This window comes from Taudactylus pleione, unplaced genomic scaffold (genome assembly GCF_031769625.1).
Source record: "Taudactylus pleione unplaced genomic scaffold, aTauple2 ptg000783l, whole genome shotgun sequence".
NCBI lineage: Eukaryota > Metazoa > Chordata > Amphibia > Anura > Myobatrachidae > Taudactylus > Taudactylus pleione.
The window spans coordinates 651,420-666,187 of NW_028285185.1; the positions used below are offsets into that span (position 1 = coordinate 651,420).

The 14,768-nt window shown below is 49.0% G+C and overlaps 1 protein-coding gene across 1 annotated transcript in view; it reads left to right on the plus strand.

Annotated features, from left to right (window-relative positions):
• Nucleotides 1-14,768, plus strand: part of WDR62 (WD repeat domain 62) — a 92,332-nt gene that overhangs the window by 32,519 nt on the left and 45,045 nt on the right. The window contains exons 18-21 of the mRNA XM_088457753.1: nt 415-478; nt 845-967; nt 5,582-5,703; nt 12,624-12,676. Coding sequence (XP_088313879.1) covers nt 415-478; nt 845-967; nt 5,582-5,703; nt 12,624-12,676 — 362 coding nt within the window. The remainder of the gene's footprint in view (nt 1-414; nt 479-844; nt 968-5,581; nt 5,704-12,623; nt 12,677-14,768) is intronic.

Consider the following 14,768-nt stretch of genomic DNA (forward strand, 5'->3'; position numbering starts at 1 on the left):
GCATTTAATGATTAATATTGGGTAAGCCACTGTGGGGGTAGATAATGGGTCACTTCAAAAGGGTTCTTTACCCAGTACTTATAGGAAGTTAAGTGTAGCAATAAAACATAACCCAATGTTGTAGCACTGTGACCTGCACAGGGGTTATTCAGGAACTTATACAATATTGTAGCTTGTAAACCTATTTCCAGTGAGTATAGGGCTCACACGTGCATTGCTGTTTACTGCCACTTCCCTAATGTCCCCTTCCGTCCACCTCACCTATATTAAAACCAGGCCTTTACTCTGATGAAGTGATGGTGTTTAGTTTTTTTTCCAAAACTGTATAACAGATGCACTTGAATAATGTTCGAATTACTATACCTGCAAAAAGTTTGATTTATTATATGTAAATATATACCACTTGTTTCCCAGATATTGTGACTGACATGAAGTTTACATACGACTGTAAGAGGCTGATCACTGTCTCCGGGGACAGGTTTGTTGCCTGGAGTTCGTTGTTGCTTTTTCTTTTTGTCTTTTTATGTTTATATTTTATTGCATAAATTATGTTTAAAACAATGGTTATCAGAAAGATTAGCAGAAATTTTATATAATGTCCTTTTACACAGCCTATTTTGGACTGGAATTGTTTAAAGGGAAGTTAGCGGTTGATATATAATGTGAGTTTTTTCATCAAATGTATAGGCTCTATAAATTGAGTTTAATCATTTGACATTGTTCAGATGTGCCACTTCTGCAAATAGTGTCAAGTGACAGGACGGTTTGACGTTGATGTCCTTAGTAAAATAATGATTGTGTCTGTAGATGTTGTGTATGTAACATATTGTAATGCTTTCTTTAGTTGTATATTCATTTGGCAGCTGGACCCGGTTATGACCACTTGTATGAGGCAGCACCTGGATGAGTTGTCTGTAACTGGGAAACCTAACAGAACAAAGGATGAAAGATCTCCTACTAGTAACAGGTACCTTGTATGATTCTATTCCTCTGCCTTCCACTGAGCCTCCCATACCTGATCGTGTAAGTGGGATTGTATCTTCATCAGCATTTCCTCCTTTATAAGGGTCCACTATAGATGGCAATACATCTGAATTGTCCTTGTTATTTCTCAGCTAGTCACCACTAAATCTATACTCCTGCCACCTGTAACCAAGGCCAAGGTCACTGCATTAGACTAATGCATAAATACTAATTCCCTGTAAGCACTGACTAGTAGTGGGCACAAGACATATACATGTTACCATATATAGATATACATAAACCATATTGTCATGATGTGTCTGGCTCACCCACCTCTTGCATAGAGTGTTATAGATCTGCCGAATTCAAACAATAGCTCAATGCAAGTGGGAAAACAAATGGGTATATGAGAGAAAATGCATTCACAATAACACTACAGGATTTAAATGTTCATTGTAGGACAATTCTAAGAGGCCTAATATAACAGGTGTACAACAGGAAACTTGGCATTTGTGTACCTACTGTAAAATCCTGTTCTCAGATTTTCTTTGGAAACACTGGGGTATAGGCAGAGGTGCGACGAGCCTGGCACTTTAAAAACTCAAAATGTTAGGACATGGCCCTTTTATACCCCGACTGTCTCACTAGCTCAGTTATTTACTAACAAAGCCCCAGAGACTGAATAGAGCAAAGAAGAGAAGAAAAACATTCCATAAAAACCATCCAAACTATCTCAAAAAGCAACAAAGGGAAATGCACTGAGACAGATGCAGATTAGACCTCTTCCATCTTGACAGGAGATTGAGTTGAACTCAATAGCGTGGAAACGGACAAGCTGAATTTACTCAAAAGAGGAGACCGTCTTGCCCCGGAGCCACATGCACGCATGAGCTGAAACCCGCCATTGTTTCAAGACGATCCTGATCATGGCCTGCAGAAATAAAATCTTGTCCCATGGTAGAGAAACACCCTCTGACGAAGTGTTGAAAAATATTCCTTTGCAAAATTAATAATTTGGCATTGTTCAGATGTGACAAATAGTGTCAAGTGACAGAACGGTTTGACATTGATGTCCTTAGTAAAATAATGTGTGTCTGTAGATGTTATGTATGTGACATATTGTAATGCGTTCTTTAGTTCTATATTCATTTGAAAGCTGGACCCGGTTATGACCACTTGTATGAGACAGCACCTGGATGAGTTGTCTGTAACTGGGAAACCTAACAGAACAAAGGATGAAAGATCTCCACTGAACCTCCCATACCTGATCGTGTAAGTGGGATTGTATCTTCATCAGCATTTCCTCCTTTATAAGGGTCCACTATAGATGGCAATACATCCGAATTGTCCTTGTTATTGAGACTGAGTAGAGCAAACCGACAGCATTTGGGGCCTCTAAAGTTCTACTTTGTTGCCCATGGAAACCAGTTCCCTCACCACGATGGCGAAGAAGCCATCGTGGGCACATTACATAGGCCACCCTAACCTCCCCCGGGGGTGCCTAACCCCCCTTCCCGCACCCTAAACCTAACCTTCCTTGTGGGTGCCTAACCCTAATCTCCCCCCTGCGGTCCATAAAGCTAACACTTTACGGGGCCCCGCTTACCTTCGTTCTGGATGCCGCCTTTCGGGATTTCGTAGTCGGGCTAAAGATAGGCGTCGGAATTTCAACACCTATCTTTAGTCCCGGGTCGGGATTCTGACGTTTGGATTCTGACGGCCGGCATCCAGTAAATTAACTACATATCCATAAAAATAAGACAAGATGACCACTGAATAAACTGTTGCACAGGTTGTTCATCACATGGAGGTACCAGCCATCTGGGGCGTACTACATCTGTTACAATGGGCAGGATGGGGAATTTATAGAGGGGTAATATACAGAGATGATAAAACCAGAGCACCGAGCAGCAGCCAGAAGTGAACAAGGGAAAGCTGGTAGAAAATGCTTGAAAGAGACAATGATTGGGTAGTACAGAGAGATAGGGAAGCAGTCAGAGATTTGCGTCAAACACTTTCCCCATCTTCAATACCGGGATTATTAATGTTCCCGCTAGACTGTTTTAGCGGGGTGCCGCACCCTGCCCAACTGTTAAGTGTCAAAATGCGCCCTGCCCTTATAGCGACGCCCCGCTAAACAGGCTGCCCTGTGCCTTCCCTACTCGCGGGCCACAGTGTCCCATGAGTGTGAAAAGAGCGTCCATTACCAAACGCCGGCGGTAACAGATGACGAGCGCATGCCCTATTAACAGTGAGGGGATAGCTTGGGGGAAGCCCAGCACCTCCATAAGTTCTGGGTACGCCCCCCAAGTGTGACGAATTGGGGACATGCCACAAGGACACTCCTCATCAACCACCCCCCCTTTTCAGGAGCGCCTATGCCTTAGGCGCGCACAGGGCTCCCTGCCCATGGTCTAGCAAGAACACTGACTATGCTCTGCGAGGTGAGAAGACCTGTTGTAAAAAACCGACAGCATTTGGGGCCTCTAAAGTTCTACTTTGTTGCCCATGGAAACCAGTTCCCTCACCCAAGCTTTGAACATGCTCTCTTACCGTGCTCTCTAACCACCTGCCACAAATTGAAAGAAGCTGGGCTCCCACTGCCAAGTCTTCAAAGTGGGAGTAGATTGCATCACATTACAGGCATGTCTGGCAACAGGCTGTCCATGACTCTTTGTCTCTAGTTTTACCTTCACAGGACACCAGTGAATGGCCTCTGTAAGAGTCCTTTAAAGGGCAAAAGGACCGTACACTGCGGGAAGGGGCAGTCCCTTCCTTCTCGCGAGGAGATGAAGAGGGAAGTAAAGAGTTTTTTCCACCAGTAGCCTGAGCAATGATCTTCTCAAGCTCAGAAACCAAACAAGACATCACTCCCAAACGAAAAAGCACATTTAGAGTTTGAATCCGCCTGCCCAGGATCTCGGCAAAATATTCTTCTGGCTGCAATAGCTGAGACTGAAATGTGAAGCCAGCATCAATGGTTGCTTCGCATAGGTAGTTGGGAGATTCGCGAATGTGATCTACCAAGGGAATTAACTCTGAACATTGTTTACCAGAGCAGACACTCTCCAAAGTGATATGCCCACTGCACCACTAGGAGGGTTTGGAGAACCGTCCTTCTACCTGAGAAGATCTTTTTTAAGGTGGCTCTCAACTTCCGGTCAGTGCTATTTCTAAGCTCCTGGTACTGGGATAGTAGTCTTTTTGGACAAATAAGTAACAGGAGACTCAACCGCTTTTAAATATAAACTTTTTAGTTGTTTTGCTCCTCTGGGAGCTGCCTGTCACGACCAGGACTGTGAGGGGTCGGGGTCAGCGCCACTGACCTGTCCGGGTGCTCTGGCGGGGTCCTTCTGGCGGAGGTGCAGGCACATGGAGGTCCGCGATGCATGCTTTAGGGGTCTGGAGGCATAGTGTCCTGGCTGCTAGTGTGAGTATTGCACACCTTGGCAGCACTGCAGCACGACATGGGCGCCGCCATCTTGGATGTGGTTAGGTGACTCCTTTTGGCCAATCCAGTCAGAGCATTCATGGGGGAGTCCCTAGCAACCAATCCTGCACTTCCTCCGGGTATTTAAGGGCTGATCTGCAGTCCTTTCATTGCCAGTGCAACGTTGTTCCCAGCCTAGCTGGGTGTTAGTTCTCTGAGCTCCTTACTATTCCTTGTTCCTGCTGAGTCTCGCATATATATTGCTCCAGGTTCCAGCCTCCCAGACACTCTACATACCAGCGGTGCTACTCCCTACTACCACCCCCAGAGGGAGCCCTGCTTTAGCTACCCTGACTGCCTGTGACCCTCACGGATGTCCCAGTTACCTGTTGTGTGTATCCGCAGTCCGCTCCGGGTGTATCTCGTCACCAGTACCTATTCCTCATCAGTGGGCCATCCATGAGCAACACACATCTCAGACCAGCGTCCTTTCAATATCAGACGTCTGCTCCTATAAACTCTCCTGAAGCCACCCCGGGTTCGTCTCCACAAGAACTCAATCCTCGTGTGACACTGCCTGAGAGGAGGAGAATACAAGGACAACCCCTTCATTGGGTTAACCTGAAACAGTACCGTGTAACAGCCACCGCTGTCCCGGCCCTCCAATATTTTACAAATGGGTGTTTACGCCGCCTCCCATCAAGGGTACATAACCAGTACTTTAGTCTCCAGTGCCCGATGCAGCTCAGGGATCATGGACACCAGCCTGCGGAACTGTGTCCGCCTAGAATTCTCCCTCTTTGCAGATTGGCCCCTATAACAGAGGATTCCTCCACAGAGTCTGTCCGGACAGAAACAGAAAAAATTTAAAATATAGCGGGAAAATGCAGCCTGCCCAGGAGTGCCCGGCTCCAACAGTCATTTAAACAAACACTGATCTAGTGTAGCAGCCGGGATATTCAGGAGGGCGATCCATGTTCAGACATTCTCAGATCTTAACGTGCCAGGCTCCTCGCACCACTGCCTATACCCCAGTGTTCCTGTGTCCCTCATGGATAGAAAAGAATGGAAGGACAATACAGTGCTACCTGTTGTATCTACCAAATCACTTTGCTGACAAGTGTTTAAGAGCTTTTTATATTTTTTACTTCAAAAACATTTTGTTCTTCAAAAACATTTTTTTTCTAGGAGAGAAACGTTCATGGTTGACATTCTGGACGAGAGTTCCCATGATGACCTCTTCTTTGATAAAAGTAGTGATGTTGATGAGCCTTCATCATACACCCCTTCCAAAGACACCTCTGAACCAGGTATATTCATTTATGGCACATCTTATTCTAGCTTCTGGTATGTTGGGTAGAGTGACAGACAAGGCAGTGGCATAGGGTGCCAACCACACAGAACTTGAGCGTTCAGCTCCACTAAGTAAGACAAAAATAATACGATCTAGAAACAGGTTTTACTTATTTTCAAAAATAAATTTAAGCATGAATGCATTATTTTAAGAATAAAGCTTTATTTTTTATAGTGCTTTTGTCATGGTAACACCGTTATGGAATAACAGAACAGGGTATCTGAGTATTAGGAGGAAGCCAGCAGGGATATAACATTAGGGTTTTTCCCACAAAAATGCCTATCAATGGGGAAAACAAGCTTCACCCTTTGATGAAAAGACCCCTTGGTGCTTCAGGAAGATTAGGCACACATATATTAATACATGATTTTATGACAAGCTTTTGAATGGTCCTAACTTAGTGGATGTGTGTAGAAAGATGTTAGGAAGTTCCTCTTTTCAGCGTTAGAAGACGTGTAGGATAAGTAATGATTGCTGCAGGCACTAGGTTCTGGCCTTGTGCACACTGATGTTATTTTAAAGGTCCTAATATAATTCTCAAATATTAAATGTGGTTTAATGCAGATTACACATTGCAGGCTGGCGTCTGGGCTTCGCCTTGCTTTCTACTTCAGGGTCCATAGGGGGTCCACAGGGTTGACCTTGGGGTATAGCTGGATCTGGATCCACGGGCACCACGCAGTTAAAGCTTTGCTGCTCCCAGGATGCACTTGAGTCCGTCCCCCTCTATACCCCGCCCCCGAGCCACAGCACCTCAGTTTTAGCTGGTGCCCGGCCGGAGTCGGGTCACCCTGGAGCAGTGGGGCTGCATAAGCAGCCCGTAAGCTTTGTTTTAATTTTTTTTAAAGAAGATTTTATTATTTTATTTTTTCACTATCTTCAGAGCGGCAGCATAAGACTGTCCATCTGGACGTCCATGCTGCCGCTCCAACAAGCCCCGCTGGCGCTGCGACACCGGTACTGACCCGGGGATCGCAGCGGGACCCCGGAGTCAGTGCTAGCGTGGCTCTGGGACCTCCCACAGACTGCTGCTGGACTCAAGGGGCCAGATAAGCCGCGTGCAGCACTGTCAGCGCTGCGCGCGGGGGAAGTTATGCAGTCTTTATGCCGCCGGTCTCTGGGGACAGACCGGCGGCGCTAGTAGCGGTGGCGGGCTCCCCCCTCTGTGGATTACCCCGCGTGTCCGCTGGACCACAAGGGTGTAAGGCCGGCAGGGAACGGCGTCCCTGGGGTTCCATACTAGCAGGGGAGGCAGCCTTCCCTGCTTGAGGTGCTCCTCCCCTCAGCCCAGCGCGCCTTCTCTCAAGCGTGCTGGCGTCGCTGGGCTGTGCTCTCTTGGCCACTCCTCCTCAGAGCTCTCCGGCGGCCATCTTCCCAGGCAGCAACGCAGAGCTCCCAGGCAGGCTTCCAGTGGACCGGTCCCCCTGCGTACCTCTCCCCTGATCAGGACAGTGTTCGCAGCGCTATAGCCCTCTCAGACACTGAATCTGGGAGGTTGATTGTAGCTGAAGGTGCAGTGAGTATATCTTCCTGCATGGTATGTGACTATTGCTAGTGCTGCTGTCTGTGCTTTTTCTACTTACTGTCAGCGTTTTACCTATCCCTTTCCTTCTCCTACGGCCCGCAGGTGCGTGGGGGAGGGGTGTTCTTTCTGTGTACCTCACTTATATAGATCTACGTACTTGTGAGGTCCGTCACATACAGCGGTGTACTACTCCGTACCAGATTGTGGGCTGTTTGTGTTGCATACTTGGGAGTGCGTGGGTGTTATACGCCTTACCTCGTTTCGGTGAGACACTTTTATTGCAAAAAAGTTTGTGTCATGTCTGATGAGGAGAATGAGCGCTCCGTGGCTCCTGTGTTGGTTTCCTGCCGACGCTGTTCGGCAGGAGTTGACGGGGCGGATTTGTCTCAGGACGGTCTGTGTGGGCGGTGCCAGTTGGTACCTGGACCTTCTAAACCCCCGGTGGCGCAGGATCCTCCGTGGGCGATGTTTACGCAAGTGCTGGCGTCGATCGCGGACCGACTTGCGGTCCCGACTGCGGCCCCTTCTAGGGCATTGCCCCAGCCTACCATCCCCGGTTCCCCGGGTGTGACGCGTCTGGTACAGTCTCCTCCCGGGTCTCAGACTGTGGGTCCTTATGCGGGTTTGCCGGTCTACGTGCAATCCCCCACGGTGCCGCAGCAGTCGATGGTACCTTTTCAGGGCTATCCTCAGGCAGTACCCCCGCCTTGGGTGGACCTCCTCTCCAGCTCTGTTCAGAGCCTGGCGGCTTCGTCATCGGCTTTTCAATCTATGTTGCACAGTGATTTGCCCCCTCGGGCGTCCAAGCGTTCCGTTCCGGCTTCACTGGCGGCTCAGTTCACGGACACGGACGTGTCTTCGGATGACGGGGAGATCGATGAAGACTCTGACTCGGATGCCGGGGCCCAGGAGGTGGAGGCTAAGTCTTCCATTAATGTGCCGGCATTGGTTAGGGCAGTGCGGGCCATCCTTCACATTGAGGAGGATGTGCCGGCCCCCAGGTCAAAGTACCCAAATTTTAAAAAGGCCAAAGTAGCTTAGACGGTTTTTCCCCTGTCCGATCAGTTGACGGATCATATGGCAGGGGCCTGGCAGTTGCCCAGCAAGAGGTTCCAACCGCAGAAGCGGTTGGCTTCGAACTATCCGTTTCCGGAGGCTCATTGCAGGAAGTGGGAAACTCCTCCCGCGGTGGATTCCCACGTGACCCGCTTAATTAAAAGCGCTACGCTGCCTTTGCCGTCAATCTCCTCCCTGAAAGAACCCACGGACAGGAAGGTGGAGACTTGTTTGAAGTCTATCTACTCTCTCTCGGGGGCGGTGGCCCGTCCGTCCATGGCCATCTCTTGGGTGGCTAAGGCCATCGAGAGCTGGGCCAATGCTTTGGAGGATACCTTTCCGGAAGATGCTCCGGAGATCCAGAGAGCGTTGATAGGTCAAATGAGGGATGCGGCTTTCTACATTGGGGAAGCATCGTTAGATGCAAGCCTGCTGACCTCTCGGGTGTCGGCTGCAGCTGTGTCGGCGCGTCAGTCCTTGTGGCTGAGGTCTTGGAGAGATGACGCTGACTACAAAAAGGGGCTGGAGGCCTTACCTTTTAATGGGGAGTTGCTTTTTGGTCCAGACTTGGACAAAATTGTGGACACTCTGGCTAAATCTAAATCAGCCTTCCTCCCTTCGGCTTCTGCACCTACCAAGGTTCGGAGCTCTGCTTTTCGGTCCTTTCGGGTTCAGGGCAAGGCCAAAGGTCAGTCCTTCCCGATGCAGTCGACGACAAAGGCCGCTTCTAAGCCCAAGAAACAGGCCTGGAGTGCCAGGCGCCCTTCTTCCAAGCGGGAAGATAAACCTTCTGCCTGATGGGACGGGCCTCCCTCTGGGGGACCCCAGAGTGGGAGGCCGACTTCTATTTGCCCAGTGCTGGCACAATACCACCACGGATGCCTGGGTTCGAGAAGTGGTCTCCCAGGGGTACACCCTGTCTTTTCGGCACAGACCACCCCACCAGTTTTTCTGCACGAGTCCTCAGGATACGACCAAGTCCTTACAGATTCAGGAAGCTATCGAGTCCTTGCTGACAGCAGGGGTCATTGTTCCCGTTCCTCAATTACAACGAGGGACGGGGTGCTATTCTTCTCTGTTTCTGGTGCAGAAACCCAATGGTTCTCATTGCCCTATCCTCAATTTGAAGTCTCTGAACAAATTCCTCAGAGTTCCCAAGTTCAGGATGGAAACGTTACGTTCCATCATTCTGTTGATGGAACCGGGGGATTACATGGTGTCCCTGGATATCCAGGACGCCTACCTCCATGTTCCGATAGCACCTTCGCACCAGCGGTATCTGAGGTTCGCTATCCTTCAACACCATTATCAGTTCCGGGCGCTACCCTTTGGTCTCTCCACGGTACCGAGGGTGTTCACAAAGATTATGGCGGTTATGGCCGCACATCTTCGGAACCAGAATGTACGGCTGCTGCCGTATCTGGACGACCTCCTGTTGCTGGAGAGCTCCCCGGAGGTACTGCTTCAACATCTCCACCTGACGATCGCTTGCCTGCAAGCGCACGGGTGGCTGATAAATTGGAAAAAGTCCTCCCTGATTCCATCTCAGCGGATGGTTCATTTGGGAGCTCTGCTGGATTCTCGTCAGCAACGGATTTTCCTGACCCCGGAGAAGGTCTCCTCCCTGCAGCTGAGGATACACAGTTGCCTGAGCAGTTGCCGCCTGTCGGTCCATTCGGCTATGAGAGTTCTGGGCTCCATGGTGTCAACATTCGACATGGTGGAATTTGCCCAGTTCCACTCCCGGCCCCTGCAGGGGCCGATTCTATCGGAATGGAACGGGTTACCTCACCGGATCCGCTCTCAGTTGCTGGTGTTGTCCCCGGAGATTCGGTAGTCTTTGGCTTGGTGGCTTCAAACAGCTCATCTGGTCGAGGGGCGCCCCTTTTGGATCCCGGACTGGGTCCTGCTCACGACGGATGCCAGTCTTCGGGGTTGGGGGGCAGTGACCGGCTCGTTGTCACTTCAGGGTCGTTGGTCTGCGGAAGAAGCTCTTCTTCCCATCAACATTCTGGAACTGCGGGCAGTATACCGGGCCCTGCAGTCATCCGGTCCCGCTCTTCACGGAAGGGCGGTTCAGGTGCAGTCCGACAACGCCACCACGGTGGCGTATATCAACCACCAAGGAGGAACTCGCAGTCGGGCAGCGATGTCGGAGGTGTCTCGCATCCTTGCTTGGGCGGAGTGTCACATTCCAGCGATCTCGCCAGTCTTCATTCCCGGAGTCCTCAATTGGGAGGCGGACTTCCTCAGCCGTCACGACGTGCATCCTGGGGAATGGTCGCTTCACCCAGAGGTGTTTCAGCTACTCGTAGACAGGTGGGGGCTGCCGGAGCTGAACTTGATGGCCTCCCGTCACAATCACAAGTTGCCCGTTTACGGGTCAAGGACAAGAGACGCAGGCGCCAGTCTGGTAGACGCGCTGTCGGTGAAATGGATGTTTCACCTGGCGTATCTGTTTCCTCCGATATCCTTACTTCCTCGGGTTCTGCGGAAATTCAAGCAGGACGGCGGCATGCTCGTGCTGGTGGCTCCGGCGTGGCCCAGACGTCCTTGGTACTCCGATCTGAGGTGTCTCTCCATTGATTCTCCGTACCTTCTTCCTCAGCGTCGGGACCTGTTGTCTCAAGGTCCCTGCCTTTACCCGGATCTGGGTTGGCTGTCTTTGACGGCGTGGCTCTTGAGACAGCCGTCTTGAGGTCTCGGGGCTTCTCCAGTTCGGTTATTGGTACCATGCTCAGGGCACGCAAGCCTGCTTCAGCACGGATTTATCACAGGGTGTGGCACACTTACTTTCAGTGGTGTGAGTCCAGACATTATGATCCTCAGGTGTTCCAAGTTTCTAGGATCTTGGAATTTCTTCAATCAGGATTGGACCTCGGCTTACACCTTGCATCTCTGAAGGTTCATGTGTCCGCCTTGTCCGTGTGGTTTCAACGGCGGATTGCAATACTGCCGGATATTCACACCTTTTTCCAAGGTGTTCTCAGGATCCAGCCTCCCTTTGTGCCTCCTGTGGCTCCTTGGGACTTGGCGGTGGTTCTGCGGGTCCTGCAGGGTCCTCCGTTTGAGCCTCTTGAGTCGGTGGAGCTCAAGTGGCTGACGTTCAAGACCGTTTTTCTCCTGGCAATTGCTTCTGCCAGGAGGGTGTCAGAGTTGGGGGCTCTTTCCTGTCGCCCCCCTTTTCTGATTTTTCACCAGGACAGAGCGGTGCTCCGCACTCGTCCTGAGTTTTTGCCCAAAGTGGTTTCCAAGTTCCACATTAATCAGGAGCTTGTTGTACCAGCTTTTCAGTCACCTGATCTTTCCGCTGGTGAGGCTTCCTTAGATGTAGTCCGGGCACTTAGAATCTACGTGGACCGGACTGCTTCGGTTAGGAATTCGGATTCTTTGTTTGTCCTCTTCGGTTTTCACAAGAGGGGTTTGCCTGCCAACAAGCAGACGTTAGCCCGTTGGCTTCGTTCAGTTATTTGTGAGGCTTATGCACAGGAGGGTTTACCTGTGCCAGCCTCTGTTAAGGCTCATTCCACTCGTTCTGTGGGTCCCTCTTGGGCTGCTAGACGTGGCGCCTCCGCTGTTCAGCTGTGTAAGGCGGCCACTTGGTCTTCCATTCAAACGTTTTTGAGGTTCTATGCGTTTGACACCTTCGCCTCTCAGGATGCATCCTTTGGGCGCCGGGTACTACTTTCAGCACAGGAGCGTCCCCGCCCTTAGTTGAACTGCTTTGGGACATCCCCAAGGTCAACCCTGTGGACCCCCTATGGACCCTGAAGTAGAAAACAAGAGATATGGTAAGAACTTACCTTTGTTATCTCTGTTTCTACGAAGTCCATAGGGTCCACAGGGCGCCCGCCCTGACGCACCTGGCTTCATATGGGCTGTGTGGCTGGTCACCGGTTTTCCGTCTCCCATTTCTGTGAGTATGGTTTCTTGTGTGTTCCAGTCTTCCTTCTCTCTGTTTAGTCTCCTCCTCCGGCCTTGGCTGCTTACCAACTGAGGTGCTGTGGCTCGGGGGCGGGGTATAGAGGAGGACGGACCCAAGTGCATCCTGGGAGCAGCAAAGCTTTAACTGCGTGGTGCCCGTGGATCCAGATCCAGCTATACCCCAAGGTCAACCCTGTGGACCCTATGGACTTCGTAGAAACAGAGATAACAAAGGTAAGTTCTTACCATATCTCTTGTTTTTCCTCACACCTTCATGGACACTCAGATGCCATAATACGCTGTAATCCATTGTTTATAATACCCATGTACGAACCTCTGGTGTGGTAACTAGTATGTATGTTTTCTAATAGATCACACCTACCTGCAGACTAATGGGAAAATGCCGCTTTGGGTAAAGAAACTGGTAAGCCGCAAATATTATTTCAATTATGAACTTTGCAGAAATCAAGGTCATAGACTGTGCTTCTACTGTATGTCTTTTATGTAGTGTATTATCTTCTGAAATAATATATTTAAGGGAACCAGATTTTTATTTTTTTTTCTATCTTCTTCCATTGCAAATACCGCAGTAAGACTCCTCCCCCACTGCCTCACATCTGCTGCCCCACTCTGCAAATCCCTCCACTGGCTCTATTCTGTCCTCCAGAATCCAATTTAACATATTCACCCTTACTACAAAGGCCTCAGCAACACAGTCCCAATTCCTTATATCTACCTCTGACCTGTGTCTAATCTCTGGTAGCCACCCGTCTTTCCTACCTCTCTCCTCTGCGTCTTCTCACGTGGAATTCTCCACCACACCCAATCAGGTTCTCCCACAGGTTTCAGTTCTTCCCACGCTGATAACCCATCAATTTATTAGAGGTCTTTACTTCCATCTATACTACCCACACTAATGCACCTGTCCTAATCTCCACTCTGAACTCTCGCACTCCTCTAGTTAGTGCCTCCTTTCCCTTTTAGGATGTAAGCTCTTTCCTGAGCAGGTCCCTCTGCAAACTTTATTTTTTTAATTTTTGGTCAGGTTATTCCAAAAAGGAAATTGCTAGATTAAGATGACATAAAGGGTTCCCTTCTAGGATAGTGTTTCTATAGAATAAGTCATTTGAATGAATATAATCCAGTTGGAAGTGCTCTCATGTTTGCCAGTTCTCAGTGAGAGCTGTTGTGAAAATATATTTTAGGAATTGCATACCCTCCACAATGTTGTACAGACTCTTACCGTGTTGGGTTTAGCTCTGTTAGAAATTACCACAGTAGCAGAAGGCTGTGGCCTGGACCTTATGGAAGTAGTTATTGAAAAGAGCATTAAAATGGACTTTCCAAAACCTATTGAAACTAACGTCAGTAAGTCTCTCTGTTTTTGGTTGCACTATTTTGCTCTATAGGGATGCTAGTACCATGAAACATAGAAGAGAATACATTTAGTATTAAATGTAAGTTTTATCTTCTCTGAAATTTTGTCTTCTCTCTATCTGTACTACACACCCTGCTGGGACAGAGCAGGTCCTTTTACTGCTAGGCTGCACTGGTCGCCAGGACTCAGTGATTGAACCAGGACATTGTGATTCAGGGTTTAGGTCAGAAGGGATTAGTCTATGGAGGAAGAAGGCTATCTTTCCAGCAATTGGAGGTTGAGTTTGGGAAAACCAAGGATGGTCCTTTGATGACAATAAAAGAGGTTGAGCTACTTCTAGACAGGTGATGTCCAGATGGATATTTTTAGTGATTATGTTGGGGCAGGGTGTGCTGTTCTGACAACACCAAGGACCATTCTACCATATTGATGGTTGTGCAATGCAGTCCATTGGCCTAGCAGCCACTTATGCACTTTGCAAAAATGTGCACATAGGACGGTCTTGGACAGAAGGGGCTATGCACCGCACCTCCTATGAGTGTAGCCACGCAAAGGGACCTCCCATGGTGCCAGTGTCCTCCACAGGATAAAAGAGAAATTGGAGGTCGTATAGTTAAATCCTGTTCTCTCATCCACATGGAGGACACTGTATGCTCTCCCCGATTACACTCCTGTTGCTTCTGTGTTTTCTTAAAAGACGTTTTACTTTCTTTTTTTTTTTTTTAGAGAAATCTGTTCTTCCTTCTTTAGTTTCTGGAGCTATGTCCTGTGGGGCTTGGTTGGCAAAATTATTCTGTGCATGGTGTGGGGTATAGGGGAGGGAGGAGTATTGAAAGATTCTCTATACCCAATATTATGGAACCAGTTTCCCTGCTAAATGTGCCAAATAACAGAAGTGAGTGATGTATCTAGCCGTCATCTACAGTATTTGGAAGTAGGTCAATCTCTTTGCAATGTGAGATAATTACATTACACTGACTCAAGAAAGGCAAGCTGAAGTTCTTGCATGGCCAACAACACCAGAGGGGGAATAAAAAGATCCCTGCATTGGAGGTTTTCACTTTAAGTAAAAGTGTCCAACCTCTTCTGGGACAAAAAATATAGAAAAAACCCAGAAAGAGTAGAAATCTGAACCTTC